The sequence below is a fragment of the Penicillium nucicola genome (assembly GCF_028828085.1).
Source record: "Penicillium nucicola strain IBT 29836 chromosome Unknown utg000006l, whole genome shotgun sequence".
NCBI classification, from domain to species: Eukaryota; Fungi; Ascomycota; class Eurotiomycetes; order Eurotiales; family Aspergillaceae; genus Penicillium; species Penicillium nucicola.
Genome location: NW_026643130.1, coordinates 448,132 through 467,077, shown reverse-complemented (window position 1 = coordinate 467,077; position 18,946 = coordinate 448,132). Strand labels below are relative to the sequence as shown.

The following is an 18,946-nucleotide window of genomic DNA, read 5'->3' as shown; positions in this document are numbered from 1 at the left end:
ACCTTGCTGTATGCAATTTTGTGATCAGTTCGTTCTTTTCATGTTGGTATGGATTTGATATATCCGAGTCGTTTGTAGATTTCTGCTCTTTACCCGAACTAACCTTTGTGGTTTTGTATTTATTTTGCGTCTTTTTGTCCTTTTGATATAGTCTTCCTTAATGTACAAGAGTGGACAGGTCTAGAATTGAAGCATATACATGTTGTACACAGCTCGCAAGCCTTAATCAAAGGACTTCCGTCGGAATGCATTATAAGCCTTCCAGGGAAGTCTCCAATCAGACCGAAGCAGCTCGGGGCTAAAGACATCAAAGTCTTGCTTTTCAAGGCGATCCAGCCACAATCTCGTGCCCACAGCCGGCATGAAGACACCAAAGGCCCGGTTGATCTCATCAAGAGGCGACTCCCCACTCCGAGCATCAGAGGCACTATACTCATGCCCCTCTTCACCCTCGTGCTCAAAGTCGTGACCGACGTCTTCGCCAGCACGGAGGTTGCTCAGCATCTGCTGCACAGTGATCAGATGATCACTCGCCCGCGTCGCAACAGTAAACACTGCATCCCGAAGACCCTCCGCCTCCGCGCCCCGTCGAAGAACATCTTCCTCCCTCACACCCGCTTGCGCCATTACATCCAAAGGCAACATGACAGCACCCTGCTTGGCACCACCTCCCGTTAGGGTATTAGCCGCAGCACCGGAAGGTGACTGCGCAGGCGGCGTGGGGAACGCAACAAAAGGCAATCCGCGCAGTACAGCAGCAATACCCACAGCCTTTCCAATATGCGACGCAACATGGTCAGCCGTTACAGACGCCATGGGTAGGGCAGACAACGTCAAATACATCAGTGTCGAGTAGGTATTCTCGGCGTAGGACTCCAGTGCGGCAATATTCGTATACGGATCATTTGTTAATGTCTGTTCTCGCGAGTTGATTATGCGAGTAAGCCAGCCCTTGCTGATCCGCGCGCGGCCCTGCGTGCGCTCGTGTAGATCGGAGATGGCGGAGGCGAGCAAGATGGCAACGGGTTCTTTGGGTGGTGTGCCCGCTAGGATTTTCGTGACGGCGTCACGCCAGAATTGGAGGCGCATTAGGCCGATTGTTGGGGAGGAGGTCGTGTCTGGGATCATGGAGAGGGAAACGTTCAATGCGCGCAGCGCGATGTAGAAGGATTGCGCATGGCGCGGGATAAAGGTGCTCAAAGTGTAGGAGGGTCGGTCATATTTTCTGATTGTGGAGGTCTCTGTGAGTAATTTGGACTTGGTTGAGGTATGGAGGAACTGGTGCAGCATACGAGAGCAGAGCGACGCAATATTTGTGAGCGCCTTGGACTTCTTCGGCGGTGATGGGTGCGGCGACAGTTTGTGTTCGACTGAAGCTTCGCCTTAATTGGAAGCTTTGCAGGCTGAACCTGTTCGCTCTTCGGCATGGCCGAGCAAGAAAAGACATGTCAACGGTGAAGGTGGAATTGCGACCTGCGACCTGGGGAAAAGAAGATGTAATCGGGCAAAAAGTATTGGCTCGCAGATCGTCTTTGTCAGCGAAGCTTCAATGCTTTGACAGGAATAAGTTAAATCCTCTGTTTGACTTGACTATTTATATGACTTGACTGGTGGCAAGATGAATATGATTTATTTAATTGCCTTGAATGTGATTTGTCTGTGATTTCTGTAGTATAAAAGTTGTGAGCTGTCAGCAATTTGGTGCTGACGTCGATCCACCTGACTTCGCGTTTCTCCGGCGCGTCTTCCGACTCGAGACTTCATCTTCTTGCACTGTATGAATCCCATGTTCCAATATGAGCGATGATGGGGAACAGCCGCCATTAAAGAGGCAACGTTTCTTTTCCGACAGCCAGCTCTCGCCCTTACCAATACAAACCCGAGACACCAACGCGTCGTTTCGTGAAACCGAAGCAAGCTCCGAGCAATTGCCTGCGGAGGACAAAGAGAACAGCGGGTTTGATGTGGAGCTTTTTACCAGCATAATTGGAGAAACACTCCCATCCGAGTCTATCACAATAATACGAAAAGCCGCCTCGTGCAACATCGAACGAGCTGTGAACATATACTTTGATGGATCATGGAAGAAGCCTGGGAGGGTCAACGTCAGCCCTGCCAGCCAAGCTCAACAGAATGGACATCAAATAAAAGCGGAACTTGGGGTTGGAAGATTACGGGAGTCCATTAAGCAACAGTCGAAGGGTGGTCTCATGGAAAGTGAATCCCTCGTTCAGCAGCAGCCACTTTCCCGATACGTTGGAGCATTTGGGGTGGGTGGATGGGCAACTCGGAGTGGATTGGCATGTCTTAAGCATGGTGAAACCGTGAATATCGAGCGAGCTCGATCTCAGCCAACATTAAAACGTGGTCGTGGGGGGAAGTCTTTCATGAACAACAAGAGTGACGTTCTCACTCGCTTCACGAACATGGCAGGTCAAGAAATCGGACGTCTTCCACATGAGACAGCTGAGTGGGTGTCCACCCTGATTGACCAGAAGATCTGTCAATTCGAAGGCGTCTGCGTGTTTGTTCCTGACAGGGTCCGCGTCAACGATACCATTTACCTGCAATTGAGAGTCTTCATGCGCCGTGAGGCATTTCAACGCGGAGCATTTGCGGCATTACACAAGAACGACAATAGGTCAACCGGTTTGTTCGAAGAAAAGGAGAGCACAGAAGAAAAGAATTTACGACTGCGCCAAGTGGCTCTTGTAAAATTGTTCCATGAGATCAACCTTCATCCCACCTCGACAAATCCGACTACTGAGAAACATAAACGAGATGGTATCTTACGTGCTGCCGAGATTGCAGACCAATACGACAGCACCAAGAAAGACAAGTCAAAATCAGCGAAAGATCCCAACGACTCCTCCGATGAAGACTCAACCGAAGAATTGGAGGACGACCAACTAGATGCCCTCTACCGCAAAGCTCAGTCATTTGATTTCAACATGCCTGGGGCCGATCCTGCACCCAGCTTCTCACTTGATTTAAGAAAATATCAACGACAGGCTCTCCATTGGATGCTCTCCAAGGAAAAAGACTCAAATCAAGCCCGAGAAAAGTCGATGCATCCCTTATGGGAGGAGTATACATGGCCCACGAAGGATGTGGATGACAAGGATGTGCCTCAAGTTCCAAGGATTGATCATTTCTACGTCAATCCATATTCGGGTGATCTCAGTGTCGACTTTCCTGCACAAGAGCAACGCTGTCAAGGTGGAATTCTCGCGGACGAGATGGGACTTGGTAAAACCATCGAAATGCTCAGTTTGGTCCATTCCCATAAAGTTGAACCAGATCCGCAAGTAGCGAACGGTCTTGCCTCGGTGAATGATTTAGCAAGAATGCCAAGCTCTACTGGAGTAATTCCTGCGCCATATACCACACTAGTCGTTGCCCCAACTTCGTTGATCTCTCAATGGGAAAGTGAGGCACTAAAAGCCGGAACCTTGAGGGTTCTCGTATACTATGGTGCAGACAAGTCTAACAACTTGAGAGACATCTGCTGCGAGTCCAAATATGCAACGGCGCCTCAAGTGATTGTCACTAGCTATGGTGTCGTGCTGTCAGAATTCCGCGCTCTCGCTCTCCAGTCTGCACTGGGGGCCAGTGCAAATGGTGGTCTATTCTCTGTCAACTTCTTCCGAGTCATCCTCGACGAAGCCCATGTCATCAAGAACCGTCGATCCAAATCAGCGCAAGCATGCTGCGAGCTGCAGGCAGCTCATCGATGGGCTCTGACTGGCACGCCAATTGTCAATCGGCTCGAAGACCTGTTCAGCCTGGTGCGTTTCCTCAAAGTTGAACCGTGGAGTAATTTCTCTTTCTGGAAGACTTTCATCACCGTACCATTTGAATCTAAAGAGTACGTTCGTGCACTGAACGTAGTTCAAAGTGTTTTGGAGCCCCTTGTGCTTCGACGAACAAAGTCAATGAAGACTCCAGAAGGCGAGCCTTTGGTTCCCTTACCGCGGAAGACTATTACCATCGAGGAAGTAGAGCTTCCAAAACAAGAACGAGAGATTTATGACTGTATATTCACTCGTGCCAAACGAACGTACAACGATAATGTCGAAGCTGGAACACTTTTGAAATCCTATAGTACTATTTTTGCGCAGATCCTTCGACTTCGCCAGACCTGCTGCCATCCTGTGCTGACACGCAACAAATCAATCGTTGCAGACGAGGAGGACAGGGCGGTGGCTGCAGATGCCACAAATGAGTTCAAGGACGACATGGATCTTCAAGAACTGATCAACCAGTTCAATGCTGAAAATGAGAATGCCGATTCTCAAGAGCGCCCCGGCGCAACGGTCAAGTTTACAACACACGCTCTCCGTCAAATCCAAACCGAGTCCAGCGGAGAGTGTCCAATTTGCTGCGAAGAGCCTATGATTGATCCTGCGGTAACTGCATGTTGGCATAGTGCTTGCAAAAAGTGCCTTGAAGACTTCATGCAACATCAAATGAACAAGAATGTTGAGGCAAGATGCTTCAACTGCCGTGCCCCGGTCGACGCAAAGAACATCTTCGAGGTCGTCAGGCATCCATCCTCACACTCAACTCCTCTTGATGACGATATCGCGAGCAGCACATCACCAACCAACTCCCAGCCCGCACCTCGCATTTCTCTCCGCCGCATCTATCCTCTATCTCCATCCGCACATACCTCCGCCAAGATCCACGCTCTCATCAACCATCTCTGCCGCATTTCCCCCAACACAAAATCCGTCGTCTTTTCCCAATTTACCTCCTTCCTAGACCTCATCGGTCCGCAACTTACCAAAGTCGGAATTCAGTATCTCCGACTGGATGGCACAATGCCACAGAAGGCCCGTGCTGCCGTCCTAGCCGAATTTACAAAAGAAGAAAGCTACACAGACGACGATATCATCGACCCAGAAGATGACACTCCTGTAGGACATATTCGTTCGAAGACAGCACCTGCAACCCCACCAGCTTCAGTCCTCCTCATCTCTCTTCGTGCTGGCGGTGTCGGCCTCAATCTTACAGCAGCAAGCAACGTCTTCGTCATGGATCCTTGGTGGAGTTTCGCAATCGAAGCCCAAGCTATCGACCGTGTCCACCGAATGGGTCAGACTCGTGATGTCGTGGTCACACGCTTTGTGGTCAAGGACTCCATTGAAGGTCGCATGCTCCGCGTTCAGGAGCGTAAGATGAATATTGCTGGATCTCTTGGGTTGAGGGTTGGTGGTGATGACGGGGACGAAGATAAAAAGAAGGACAGGATTGAGGAGTTGAAAATGCTGTTCGAGTGATTCGTTTGAGGTCTTTTTCTACTTTGTTTCCATGTGCGGATACTCGGCTCTGGCGTGGAAATATTGGAATACGGTGAAGTCTGGAGGGTACTTCGCTGAATCATTTCTTGAATCTACGATCGATTTATACGGCTGTAAAATGAAGTGGCAATTCTTGTGGATTTGGAGTACTGAATCAATGCCAAACGTTGCATGTTGAATGCAACAACCCCCAGTTGAAGATAGCGTATCTTAGACATCGGTGATAAAAATATCGATTGCATGTTGGATGCAACCCATCAGAAAGGCTTTTTGTCGCCAGAACTTTCGTAGGAAAAATAAACATCCACCGTTCCAAGCCACCAAGCTACCACAGCAGTAGATCAATGACCAACAACACACTGTTTCTGATACCGACACCCCATTCGAACAGAGTGACAGCGAGGACAACCATTATTTCCACGGCAATGAGCAACACCTCCACAGAATTGGCCACACCTCGAAGGACGACGACGACGCTCATCATCAAGAATCGATGCGTCCCTGATTGAGAAAGTGTTAGAACCCGTACAACGATCAGCATCTCTAGTTTCCAAAGTCGAGTTCTGTACCGTGTCGTTTGAGCTTGGTTCTGGGCCAAACATTTCTTCGGCCATCCGATCTTGCTGCTCAAAGTATTCGTTTGCAGTGGGACTGGGAGTGAAGTCGTCGGAGAAGGCAAGGGTGTCGCTTGGCCACACGAAGAGGTCGACCTTCACTCGTCCGTTGACGAGAAACATGCTCACGTAGTGATCATCCTGGATATTTTCCATGAATGCATCGTAGCGGTCAAGCTCATCCTCACGGATGGCTGTGCGTGGGCTGATCATCATTGCACAACAGCTTGCAGCAGACATGATGACGAGGAGTGCACGGAAGAGAGTTTGGAGAAACATTTGGGACTTGATTGAGGTGAGGTTGTTGTTGTCGTTGTTGTCATGTGATGGTTTGGGTTTGGAGTTGCGTTGCCCTAAGGCGAGAAGCTTGGAAGTATTGTTTGGAGTGCTTGATATCAAGAGATACTTGACTGGTTAAAATTGAGCAGTCACTGCTGGAGATATTTATACCTTACTTTTGGCAAGTTAGGCCACCATATCCTTCACCTTTTGTCGGCTGAATCTATCCCTGCCCCAGTTCATTCAACCTGAAGAAAGAGAAACTCCATACGCTCCTTGCACTGGACCTTTGAATGCAGAAATGCCAGCTTCTCTCACATAATGTACTACCAACCTCCACCGCCATCCGTCATGCTGAGAAAAATACCTTGATGCCCTATCAAAGAAGTACGGCAGATGAACGAGCCCTCTCAGATGATTCACCTGTTGCAAAGGTACAATGGCATACAAAGTTTCAAAGCAAAACGTATGTCCTACTGCTCAAGAAACTTTCTTTGGTGAGAGAATTTTGGATTTCCAGGTTGAGTGCAATCACAACCATCATCATCTAGAGAAACTTCACTAACTTGCCAGAACTTGAACCATGGCCAGAAGAAATTGAGTTGCAACTCAAACAGACCAAAAGACGGTCTGTTTGCATTTGAGTCAAGAACACGAACAACCCATTCTGCTATAAACCACATACTCTCTACTTTGACCTCGACAGCGAGCACCATTCTTTTGCTAACGGCGTGTTTCAGCACCATGAAATAGACCCGAGACATATTTGGGGCTGGAAGAGGCTCCGAAAACACACCAGCAATCTGCTTTCTGAGATGAACGGCATGATTAATTACCCCCCGCTGCTTTAGGTTGCACTGAAGTTGATGACTGCAGAGACTGGCGTACTACACCAGAACCTGTACTTTGGCCTTGGGTCTATTTTTTCCTGGCTGGAGAGCCCTGAAAGTTAATTTCATTAAAGCTTTTACTGCAGGAGTTGATTTCCTCCCGAGATGGTGGCTTTGCTGTTACATGGACTAACTGTTAATAAACTTTCGTTCTAGTGGTCCTGAGATGATATCCCGTAGCATGAAGTCTGAAGAAGGATGGAGCCGGAAGAGAGAGGGAATAGAATCAATAACTCCTAGAGTATGTCCAAGAGCTATTCTTGGCCAAAGAGCACAGTAAGATTGTTCATAGTCATTGCTCAATCGCTGTCCTTTAAAGCCTTGGAAATAGCCTCCATGCCACCATGAAGCTCCTCTCTGGTTGGCCACCCAAACCCAAGGCCGAAATGTGTACCAGGCAATTTAAAGCAGTGACCAGATCCGACGTAAGTTTGCTCTTTTTCTAACCTTTCGTAGAGCAGTTGTGTCACCATCGAGCTCGTTCTTCGTTCGAGGGAAATACACCACTCCCCCAGCAGGCTGAACCTATTCCAGCCTATCTTTCTTTTCAATCCAGGATCTGACTATATCAACTCTAGTTTCAATCTCTTTGATCGTCAAATATAGCGTGTTCTCCTTGTTCCCCAAAAGGTGAGAAGCTATCCATTCATCGATGACGCTTCCGCTGATACTGATCTGCGCTCTGGCATCAAGGAATATCTCTTGAAGCTTCTTGTTCTGAGTTACGGCCCACCCCAGTTGGATACCTGGCACACCAGAAGATTTGGACAGAGAGCTAACACTCAGGATGTGGTCCCCTAGGGATGCTGCAACGGGAAGCTGTCTGCAATACGACACATCTCGATATGTTTCATCGACAAGCAGAAGGCAGTTATTCCTATTGGTGATTGCAACGAGCTCATCCAAAGCCTCTCTGGAAATAAGGGTACCAGTCGGGTCGTGGGGGCAGGTGATGGAGACCATCTTGGTCTTCGTTGTGATGCAGGATTCGATAAAAGCCAGGTCTGGTTGAAAGCCAAACTTGAATCTCAAATCAAGAAAGCTGACATCGTACCCAATAACTCTTGGAGTCTCGATATTAGTGACATAATTGCGGCGCACGACCACGATGTGATCGCCGGGCGTTATTTGCGACATCGCAAAGATGGGAAATGGGCCATAAGAGGAAGAATATATTTTTGGGCTTTAGGACTCCATTTAGAATAAAAAGTGAGCATAGAAGGAGCATCTGTGGTTGGATTGGCTGGATCGCCAAATTGACCAGTTGGCACTACTTGTACTTGCTATATTCTCAAACTGATATGAACTAAGCCAGGGATATTCGCCTCGACATTATATTCCCGACTCTCGTTGCGTCAACATAGTCACAGTAATTAAACCAATCAGACAAATTGATTTCCAACTCTATTCCAACGTACGATTGGATTGTTAAACTCGCTAGGTCTTAAGGCGACTAGGCAACAGGACGAATCAGAGCCATATTTGCCATATCTGACCCCCACAGCAGCGGAATTTAGCCCGCTGTGTAGACTACAGCAAGTGTAGCATTATCGATTCCATTTATCTAGAGGCATAGCAATCAATTTAACTTCAGGTGAGAGAGATTCAAAGGCTGCTATATGGTGCATTCGTGCTTTTTCCATCCTCAAAACTCTTGCCCTCTCATCCATTCTTATCCTCGAAATTGAAAACGATGCCAGTCCCTACACCCTTCTCTATTCCACTACAGCAAAGCAAGCTTTGCGGCTTGTGGATTCGCGGGAGAAACTGTCTCTTCGGATCACTCGCCTGCTTCCAGTAATGCTCTAGTTGGGTATTCGCCTTCACGCGGTGTGATGCCAAACAGGGGCCCATGGCCACTCTATCCCCCATGCGACGTCATTGTCCCCCATACAATATCCATGGAAGAATTTACGTGCTTGATGTTATTGTGATCGACGACTCGGAAGCTACTCGAAGTATTGACTTTTGGCGAAACTAGCTGTTTGTCCCAATTGCAGAAGCTTCAGAAGTGCGGCCAGCCGACTATCAAGATTTGAAAGACCCAAGAGCCCTTATTGGAAAAAAATTGCAGTTTCGAAATGTTTCATTGGAGCACTGTATGTCAAGCCATACCATGTATGCATCGAACCAGTTCAATGGCTTTGGGGAAAAGCAAGGGCCAGACCGGAGTCCCTCGGTGCCACCGTCATCGGATCAGATTTCCCGTTGCTTGAAAACTATACTGTATGTATAAGTTATCGTGCCGGGATGAACAAAGCCGAGGGCCGAAAAGTGTTTTATTTACGAATTCATAAGTGATATTGGAGTATTTGGCTGTGATTAGTCTGTTCGCTCTTTTCGGAGTGACGATCATCCCGCAACCCCAACTTTATGTCATGATTCTTTGTAGGGGTATATTAACCAACTGTAGACCGCAGGAGTGCCCTTGGGGAGCCCTTCTCCGTGGGGAGTGGGCATCATAGATTCTTATTACGTGAGCTTATGGATCACGATGGGATTAACTTTCTACCCCAAGCTCCAACTGGGGGGGTTTCACCACCTTAGTTTCTTGAAGCTACAGTATAGTGTATAGTGTGTCGAACAGAAGCCGGGAGCATTCAGTATAATTCGTACAATTCTGGTAATTTTCAGTTGACTTGGTACTGGAAAAAGGCTCAGCTCCAACTCCGATTGTAACCGCGAGAGGCTCGGCGAAACAAGCTCCGAGCGGAGATCGTCCGATATGGATCACTTATGCTTAACTTCATTGTATGGAAAGAGCCAGGGGCTTTTTAATACTGAACAACATATCAACGCATCGTACCTAATTTTTCACCTGGGACCCCACGCCACGGGCATCTATGGGGATTAATCGGACAGAAATAAAGTATGCTGTGACGGATTGTGTGTGTGCCTTTAGTGGGCACACGGTGGATATCGAAAAGTCCACTTTAACTGTACCTGGGCTGGTTAATGGTTGACATGAGGTCATATCGTTGCCCCGTATGTTGAGTCTGTTCACGAACCCACATTTTCCCCGATTGTCCTGGAAAACTTTCTGTGACAAAATTCTGCTTTCCCCGGCCATTTTCGTGGGATTCGTCTGTCACCAAGTGGGTATATAGCGAGTTTCTCTCGCGCCCAACGAGAAAACCGCCCACAATTCGTTACACATCCTCGACTTTACTTCATTACCCCAACCACAAGGAATTGGGATACTCTGCCCACAGTGTGGCATTCACATCATGGGCACCCAATCCTCGGAGATCCCAAATGACAAGACCGTCGACAAACCAATCGATGCTGGTGGTGATATAATGGGCGAGATGAGCGACAGAGAACGGAACCTCTACGATGAAGGAATGAAAAAGTTCTCACGGCTGGGGTGGAAGCGATTGACCGTGGTCCTGATTGTGGAAGCCATTGCACTGGGTACACTATCTATCCCCTCATCCTTCGCCACACTAGGCATGGTTGCCGGCATCATTTGCACTATTGGAATTGGTCTCGTTGCCATTTATACCAGTTACGTGATTGGTCAGGTCAAACTTGCATACCCGGAGATCACCAACTACGCTGATGCTGGCCGTCTGATGGGCGGCCGAATTGGGTATGAAATAGTGACCGTGATGCTTGGTCTCCAACTCACGTTTCTTACGGCATCGCACTGCTTGACTGGCACCATTGCCCTGCAGGTAATCACCCAGAGTACGATTTGCGGTGTCATATTCGGAGTGGTATGTGCGGTCATCCTACTAGTATTAGCTGTGCCGCCTAGCTTCACCGAGATGGCGATATTGGGTTATATCGACTTTGGCTCTATCATTATAGCCATTGGAATCACCATCATCGCTGCCGGTATCGAGCGAAACGAAGTCACTACTGCCACTCTATCAGGCGCGGCTTGGTCCGCGTGGCCACCAGAGGGCACGACGTTCACCGACGCATTTATCGCCGTTTCGAACATTATCTTTGCCTACAGCTTTGCAATCTGCCAATTCTCGTTTATGGACGAGATGCACACACCCAAGGACTATGTCAAATCGATCTGGGCTTTGGGCATCACTGAGATTTTGATTTATACCGTGAGCAGTGCACTGATTTACTCTTTTGTCGGTGCAGATGTTAAAGGACCTGCTATGCTTTCTATCAACGAGACCGTTAGTCGGATTGCTTTTGGAGTGGCACTGCCTGTTATCTTCATCAGCGGCTCTATCAACACCGTTGTTGCTGGGCGGTTAATTCATGGTAGAATCTTCAAGAATTCTACTATCCGCTTCATTAACAGCGTTGCTGGGTGGTCCACTTGGCTGGGAATTATTACAGCCATCACTGTGATTGCTTTTGTGATTGCTGAGGTCATTCCCTTCTTCGAGGATCTTCTCTCTCTGATCTCCGCCCTGTTTATCTCTGGTTTTACGTTCTACATCCCCGCTTTGATGTGGTTCATCTTGATCCGGAAGGGAAGCTGGACTTCACCTCGTAACCTGGCATTAGGAGCTCTCAACGGAGCTGTCCTGGTCATAGGTCTGGTAATTCTGGGTGGCGGTACTTACGCCAGTATTCAAGATATTGTAAGTTGCTCAAGATACCCTCATGGTTTGGGTGTTGGGCCCTTCGCTAACCTTGATTTACTAGCTTAACAATTATAAAGCTGGAACGGTTGGAAGCGCCTTTTCCTGTGGGAAACAATATTAAATACTGCCATCTACTATAGTGTGGCTTGAAATGGTCGCCAGTGAATTATGAACACACGTCTTCTGGTCATATTTTCATGATTCTTTTGTACATCTTGCTGGATGCCCCAGAACATAACATGTACAATCTGTTTTCAGAAAAATTGAATCACTCTTATGCATGATGATACCTTGCTCATATATAAAGTTCCATCTACTTGGTTGCCAGTGCAAGATCAATAGCAGCCTGGGGCATAAACAATACGGATATCAATGATCGGGTCCCGAGCATTCCAAATTCTGTACAGCCAAGAATGATCACTTCCGCTCCCCTCGCAACTAAATCCGCAATGGCCGCTCTGAACTTTGCGCGCGTCTGACGTCGGAAAATATGAGAATTATAACATCGAATTGCAACACTTGTTCAGCGTGTGTCAGGATGTTACCTGCGACGCTCGGAGATCTGGCTCCATGCCCGAGCTATCGTCACCGAGACGGGAACCAAATGATTCGGGGCCGTTGAGAATTCGCCGACTGCCTTTAACTTGGCATATAATTCCCACGAGTATCATCACTGCAATGTCGGAATCGACAGGCAACGTTTCATATGAGTTTCTGGACACTTTCGAGGAGCTGAAAGAGTGGAAACCGTATTTTGTCCCACAACATCCTCTCGATAACACTGTACTGATCAAGTTGATGAGTAGAGCGAATCCCTTCCTTTGTAAATTACAATTTGATCCCCACAACTCCCAGTTCTAAGTTCGGGGAAGTCCGGGGCCTTGGAGGCGCCATAATCCACCACCGCAGTGCCGAGCGGACTTCTGAAGCCCCCACGGGTTCAGGCTCGGCGGTTTTGATATCTCACCGAAGCCTCGGGCATGGATGTGCAGGACATTGAGTATGAATCAAAAATTCATAGTAAAAGACATGACCCCTCTCCTCTCCCCCCTCTTCTTTCCATGGAGCCTAATAGCCAACCCTTCGCTATTGAGGCCATGAAGTCTCAACTCGAGAAAGGAGCACAGTTCTCGCCGACAAATCAAGAAGTTCGGCATGTTGACCTTGTCCGCGACTGGAGTGGACCAGATGATCCTGAAAATCCTCGAAACTTCTCGTTGTGCATGCGTCTCTTAGGCACATTTACTGTGACCTCCCTGGCCTTCGTGGTAGCCTTTGCAGGAGGAATATACGCTCCAGCTCAGAATGAGATAATGAATGTATGGAATTGCAACTATGAGGCCGCTGTACTGCCTCTTTCACTCTACAATCTTGGACTTTCATTGGGCCCTATCATAGGAGCTCCATTGTCCGAAAAATACGGCCGAAGAGCTGTCTACGTCGTCAACACCCCTATCTTCATTCTCTTCTTAATTGGAGCCGGTTTCTCGGACGGCATTGGCAGTCTGATCATTTGCCGCTTTTTCGCCGGTGTTTTTGGCTCTCCAAACATCAACAATGCTTCCGCGACCATTTTAGACTATACACCCGACATTCATCGCGGCGTCGTCCTTGGCATATACTATTCCATTCCGACCGTCGGTGCAACCATAGGGCCTCTCGTTGGAACCTTCCTTGTCCAAGAACGAGGCTGGAGATGGACACATTGGGTTCCAATCATCATAACCAGTTTTCTCTACATCCAAGTCTTATTCACAAAGGAAACTTACAAGGCTGTGGTTTTACAACGCCGGGCAATCAAACTAGGACTTCTGGACGCATCGTCTCAGCGATTCAGCGTGCTCAAATCCCTTCGACACTTCTTCGTCACGCTCATTCAACGCCCAATCCACATGCTTTGCACCGAGCCAATCGTAACATTCGTCAGCTTGTACAATGGGCTCATCTACGGCCTCATTTACGCATTTGTGATTTCAGTCCCTTGGGTCTCGACAACATATTACAATTTCGATAAAACAGGAGAAGCCCTTTCCTACCTCGGTGTCTCACTCGGTAGTCTGATTGCCTGTATCCCATTTGTAATTATGGATATCATGTTCTACCAGAAACGCCTTCTATCGTGGAAACAAACCCATTCATCGGGTGAAAAGATGCCACCGGAAAACCGCCTCCCTTCGGCTATGGTAGGTAGTTTCTTGCTTCCTGCGTCGTTGCTTGTGGCCGGTTGGACAGCTGAGAATCGTGTTCATTGGATTGTGCCCATTATTTTCCAGGGGATGGCTACGCTTGCCTGTCTTTTGATCTATGCAAGTGCCAATATGTTCATGTTGGATTCTTATGGACCTCTCTACGGTGCCTCGGCTTCAGGTGCTATGATGTTTAGTAGATATCTGTTGGGTTTTGCTTTTCCAATGTTCACGCTTCAAATGTTTGAAAGGCTGGGTGCGGGCTGGGCAACGTCTATTTTGGCCTTGTTGACTTTGGTCATGGCTCCAATTCCCTGGTGTTTTTGGATTTATGGACCGCAATTGAGAAATGCGAGTAGATATGAGACAAGTGGTTGAAGTGGCTAAATCTAGATATAGAAGAACAGTGTATTGAATTGTAATAAGGAACAGGATGAAAAAAATAACTTGTAAGTGATATTAACAATTAACTAAAAAACCCAGCTAAATTCTCAAACACTCAAAAGATAAAGAAACGATTATTTCGAACGGGGTGAACATATATATCCCCCTTCATCAAAGACGCACAACTGCTTTTCAATGGTATCAAAACAACAGCGGTACACTTATTTGCTCGAATGGTGAAGATGCTTCTTGATCCCCTCCTTCATCTTCGAGATAGCACCATGCTTCCCGTTACCCTTTCCACTATCCTGGGAAGAATGATCAGACTTGCTGCTTTCCTTGTTACTGTCCTTGGACTCATAAGAGGTTCCTATTAAAGGTTTCGCGTTAGCAATTGACCAATATGCTAGACAATGCGTGAAGGGGAGATGGGACATACTCTTCTCATGATCCTTGGTATTATCCAGCTCCTTCACCACAGACCCCTTTCTGTTACCCTCTTTCTGGAAGTCCTCAGCAGACTTAGGAGCCGGGCCTTGGGGTCCCTTGAGAGCTTCCTCGCTAGCGGCGGTGTGGGAGCCCCCCTCAGTTGCGGACTCCGAGAAGGCAGCATTTTCAGTCTCGGTGGTGCTACGCTGTTCCTTGGTCGAAGCAGCGGTCTCGGTGGGTCCCGACGAACTGCCTGCTTCCTGGCCGGGCAGGGGTTGCGTGGCTTCGGCGCTGACTGGTGCGGTGGATGTGTTGGGTTCAGTGAGTGGTTTGGTGATACTGGCTGTAGGATCGATGGTGCCTGTGTCGGTGCTTGAATTTGTGTTGGCTCCGCTAGTGATGGGCTTGCCAATGGTGGCAGATGGGTCGATGACACCGGTTGTGTTATTGTTGTCGAGGGTGGACTTGGGGTGGGAGGGAGCTGATGATACGGCTGCTTCTTCGAAGGTTTTTTGCATGGCGCCGTCTGACTTTGGCTCTTGAGTGGCTGTGTTGCCGTCGAGATTGATTGCGCCGGGTTGCTCTGGGTTTTGTTAGTTCAATAAACTTTGTTTCGGTTGTAGTGTGGCGTCATATAGATTTCACAGTGAGGGGATGCGGATACAATTTCCGCTTCTGAGATCGAGGGAAACTGGGGTTGGAATGGCATGAAACTTCTGTCTATTACTTACCCTCTCGGTTACCACCATCATAGGGGTCTGTGATACGTCCACTGCCTTGGACACCAGAAATGGGCTCTTCGCCGTGCTGGAGGTTGTGGGGGTCGGTTGAGGGACTGTTCTCACCCCAGATGGCGGTCGAAGCAGCGCTGACGTATTTATTGACGGTCTCCATAGTTGTGTTTATTGAAGTCAGATATTGATGGTTAGATGGTAAGATGCGATGTGATATGGAGTGTAGACGGGATAAAATAAAGTCGTGTGATAAGAGGACGATATGAATATGACGTTGATATAGGGAATAGAAAGATTCAGGTAGCAAGGTTTAAAGGGCAATTGATGAGAGTATGAAAGGTTGAATTGAAGGATTTTAAAGTCGAACTCTTGGGCGGGTCAAGCTTTAAGAACACGAGACTCCAGTGAGGGTACGTCAGCGGGTGGTGGCTTACACATGGAACCCCTGCTTAGGCACTGATTCCACCGCAATTTGTGAGGTTGGACTGGCGAAATGAGGTCGCTGGAAGTGATCGTCTGGGCCTATGTCATTGAATGACGTCATACACTGCCTATCATCTATAGAGCATTGGGCCTTCTGATTGGGTGTCTGTCTGATAGATATAGTGTAATCCACTGGTGAGGGTTGTATTTGTTTCATCCCGGCTATGGACACTTAAATAGACATTGTCTCGTCATATTTGGCGTATTTGGTGGCGTATATAAATTGAAGGGCGTCTATAGACAGCACGCGAGAGAGTAATCTTGGAATGGTAGTGTTACGCATTGCACTGGTTCGATTGGGTAACTAACAGTTTCTAATAAAATGCACAAGATACACCTTGTCCTATTGAAATACGCCGTAAAATATGGCCCAGCTTGCCAGAGACACGCAGATACATCTTGTGCCGAAGACTATGAGATAATGAACAATAAAACGCACGAAATCCCGTCTAATGCAAGACACGGAATAAAATAATCAAATCTGACAGCCAATAATGATAGAGCAAATCGAGTAAAAAATCAAAAACTCCCCAAGCAAATGTGAAATCATGAGGGTATCTTGGTGGTCTGGGGGGTAGGAGTTGTAGCTCCGCCCTTCTTAGCATTATCGGGATTCAATGGATGTGCTGGGTCATATCCAATGCTCTTAACGATTCCTAGGCCCTTGGTCTTACCCTCACGGAAGAGGACACGGTCTCCAGGTACTAGGAATTCTGGACGTTGGATGAAGCGGAAGGCAACTCGGGCGCGGTCGCCTGTCCGGATGAAAGGGCGGTCAATGTCGATGACCGAACAGGTCTGGCTAACTGCTCCCACGTGCAGCATGGCCTGGTACTTAGGCTTGATGGTGGTAGCATGGGAGAGAATCAAAACTAAAAGCTTGTCAGTACATTTATCTCCCATAGTGATCCATGGGACTTACCCTCTGCGACGAATTCACGGTAAACCTTGGGAGGTGTCTCCAGCTTCTTGAGCACCACCATTCCCTTGCGTACTTCCTTTCGGCGGACACGCTTTAGGGCGAAAGACCCTGACTGACCAGCAAAGCAAGCATTCACTTGGATACGCTTACGCTCGATCGACTTGATAGTGGTAGTGGTGAACTGACCAAGAGAGTCAGGTCCCACGATGACAGTATCACCGACGTGGATGACACCAGACTTGACAACACCCGAGACAACTGTGCCTGCATAAGGCACAGAGAAGATGTCGTTGATGACAAACTCAAATGCCCCTTCGGAGTCGTATTGACCCCGGTGAGGCAGGATATTCAGGAACGTGCGAACCAGGTCAAGGTTCTCTCCGGTGACATTGGAAACCTGGAAAATGGGACAAATGCGCTGGGTGACAAACTGGGTGGCAGTGTTGATGCTGTCCTCCATGCTCTTGACAAAGATGGGGATCTTGTGGGCACCGGGAGACTTGAGAATCTTTTCCAGCTGGGACAAAGTCTCCTGCAAGATATGAGGCGGACAAATGTCGATTTTGGTGACAATGACCATGACAGGCACATTCAAGGCTAATGCAATACCGAGATGCTCTTTGCTCATTCCGATCAGACCATTATTGGCAGCCACCATAAGCAGACAGTAGTTGGGGCTGCTGCTCAGCATGCCGAAGACTGTGGTACGAAGGTATCTCTCGTGGCCTGCCAAGTCAGAGAATGAGATAACTTTAGCAGACCGCTTGCCGATATCCTCCCAGGACAATTTTCGGCCCTGGGAGTTACTGACAATCTCTCCATGGCTATCGAAGCCCATGATCTCCATGCCCACAGAGCTGGTCCTGCCGCTCTCGATTTCATGCTTGTGCCGGAAGAGATTGACACGCGCGCGACCACGCCCATCATCCAGGCCACCCTTCACCAAAACACCTAACATGGTACTCTTCCCCGCATCCACATTCCCCACCACAGCCACCCGAAGCTCCGCCATCTCCTCAATAGTATCGGGATGATGGCGGACCAATACCTTGCCCCAAGAACCTTGTATTCGAGAAGTGTTGACGGGCGACTCCTCCGGGCCGCCGACGTTGTGAGTAAGTAATACTCGGCAGTGGGCGGGGATAGTCGCGGCGGCCTCGCCCAAATGCTGCAGCGCCGTCTCCCATTGAGCTAGATCGAAGCCCATGGTTTCACCTCCATCCTCCAGGCCGAGGTCGAAGATGGTCTCTCCGTGGCCTTCGTCGATTCGGGATTGTAATGTGCCAGCTAGCACTTGCAAGCTGTCTTCAATGGCATCTCCCGTTCCTAGGAGAAGCTCCTTCAATTTCGCTGTGCGAGGGGCATCGGACAGCTCGAGCTGGTCAAGGATATCAAGTTCCGCGTGATCTTCAAGATCGCGCGACACGCTCGCTGTGGAATATCCGCTATCGCTAGGTGGCACGACAGAGCGGTGAGCCTGTTGCTTTTCGGCATACTCGGCGAATTCGCTGAGCGCCTGGGGGGGGGTAGCCGAATCAGATGTGTGTGAATACGCTAGATGGAATTGATACATACAAGTTCGCCCCTTCTGCGCTCCTCGTGATTCAATTTGGGCGCCATCGTAGGCAGGTGGAGTGTTGATAAGGGTAAATGTATTGACGATGTTCCGCTCGGGGGTGGTGACGTTATTGGTTGGTAGATTGAATATCACTTAATATTGAGACAGGAAATGTATTCGAGTGATCATTATTATCCTCTGCTGACAGAAGATGTATGCGTAGAGGAATGTTGAGGATGTTCAAAACAAAGAGTCCAGACTTGGGGCATTGGGAGAGCTTTATCGATAACCTTTGGAAGTCGAGTCACTGATTGAGTCATCCCAAGAGCCGCACTAACTTAGTTGAGTCACGGGGGGCTATAGCTCTGATGGGTCTAGGAAGTCCAGTGAATCATATGGAATACCTTGACTGAAACTTTGGGCTTCGCAGTGCGGGCTGTACAAGGCTCAATATTGTGGCTCGAGGCCCGAGGCTTGAAGCTCATGACATGGCCCTCACCTCTCTAACGTCATTCTACATGGGAGTCGTTGATCATAAACCAATTTTCATGGTATCGTTATCTATGCCTTTTGTGGTATCTCAAGTCCTTCCTCCTAGCATGCCC

At 48.4% G+C, this 18,946-nt stretch overlaps 8 protein-coding genes across 8 annotated transcripts; 3 read left to right on the top strand and 5 right to left on the bottom strand.

Moving 5' to 3' along the window:
* Positions 1 to 222: 222 nt before the first annotated feature.
* N7511_006176 (uncharacterized protein) lies at positions 223 to 1,447 on the bottom strand (the record flags this gene model as incomplete). The annotated part of the gene is made up of 2 exons (XM_057128553.1): positions 223 to 1,225; positions 1,293 to 1,447. 2 exons carry the CDS (start codon positions 1,445 to 1,447, stop codon positions 223 to 225), a joined length of 1,158 nt encoding a protein of 385 aa, XP_056983109.1.
* A 349-nt stretch (positions 1,448 to 1,796) lies between these two features.
* Positions 1,797 to 5,282, top strand: N7511_006175 (uncharacterized protein; the record flags this gene model as incomplete). Its single annotated transcript, XM_057128552.1, has 1 exon — positions 1,797 to 5,282. One exon carries the CDS (start codon positions 1,797 to 1,799, stop codon positions 5,280 to 5,282), a length of 3,486 nt encoding a protein of 1,161 aa, XP_056983108.1.
* Positions 5,283 to 5,644: 362 nt separating this feature from the next.
* N7511_006174 (uncharacterized protein) lies at positions 5,645 to 6,549 on the bottom strand (the record flags this gene model as incomplete). Its single annotated transcript, XM_057128551.1, has 2 exons — positions 5,645 to 6,270; positions 6,531 to 6,549. 2 exons carry the CDS (start codon positions 6,547 to 6,549, stop codon positions 5,645 to 5,647), a joined length of 645 nt encoding a protein of 214 aa, XP_056983107.1.
* Positions 6,550 to 7,611: 1,062 nt separating this feature from the next.
* On the bottom strand, positions 7,612 to 8,223 carry N7511_006173 (uncharacterized protein; the record flags this gene model as incomplete). Its single annotated transcript, XM_057128550.1, has 1 exon — positions 7,612 to 8,223. One exon carries the CDS (start codon positions 8,221 to 8,223, stop codon positions 7,612 to 7,614), a length of 612 nt encoding a protein of 203 aa, XP_056983106.1.
* A 2,090-nt stretch (positions 8,224 to 10,313) lies between these two features.
* Positions 10,314 to 11,766, top strand: N7511_006172 (uncharacterized protein; the record flags this gene model as incomplete). The annotated part of the gene is made up of 2 exons (XM_057128549.1): positions 10,314 to 11,642; positions 11,707 to 11,766. 2 exons carry the CDS (start codon positions 10,314 to 10,316, stop codon positions 11,764 to 11,766), a joined length of 1,389 nt encoding a protein of 462 aa, XP_056983105.1.
* Positions 11,767 to 12,706: 940 nt separating this feature from the next.
* Positions 12,707 to 14,209, top strand: N7511_006171 (MFS transporter; the record flags this gene model as incomplete). The annotated part of the gene is made up of 1 exon (XM_057128548.1): positions 12,707 to 14,209. The coding sequence occupies one exon, from the start codon at positions 12,707 to 12,709 to the stop codon at positions 14,207 to 14,209; it is 1,503 nt and encodes a 500-aa protein (XP_056983104.1).
* A 227-nt stretch (positions 14,210 to 14,436) lies between these two features.
* On the bottom strand, positions 14,437 to 15,538 carry N7511_006170 (uncharacterized protein; the record flags this gene model as incomplete). Its single annotated transcript, XM_057128547.1, has 3 exons — positions 14,437 to 14,585; positions 14,655 to 15,227; positions 15,376 to 15,538. The coding sequence occupies 3 exons, from the start codon at positions 15,536 to 15,538 to the stop codon at positions 14,437 to 14,439; spliced, it is 885 nt and encodes a 294-aa protein (XP_056983103.1).
* An 869-nt stretch (positions 15,539 to 16,407) lies between these two features.
* On the bottom strand, positions 16,408 to 18,403 carry N7511_006169 (putative GTP binding protein (GTPBP1); the record flags this gene model as incomplete). The annotated part of the gene is made up of 3 exons (XM_057128546.1): positions 16,408 to 16,733; positions 16,784 to 18,299; positions 18,359 to 18,403. The coding sequence occupies 3 exons, from the start codon at positions 18,401 to 18,403 to the stop codon at positions 16,408 to 16,410; spliced, it is 1,887 nt and encodes a 628-aa protein (XP_056983102.1).
* Between the last annotated feature and the right edge of the window lie 543 nt (positions 18,404 to 18,946).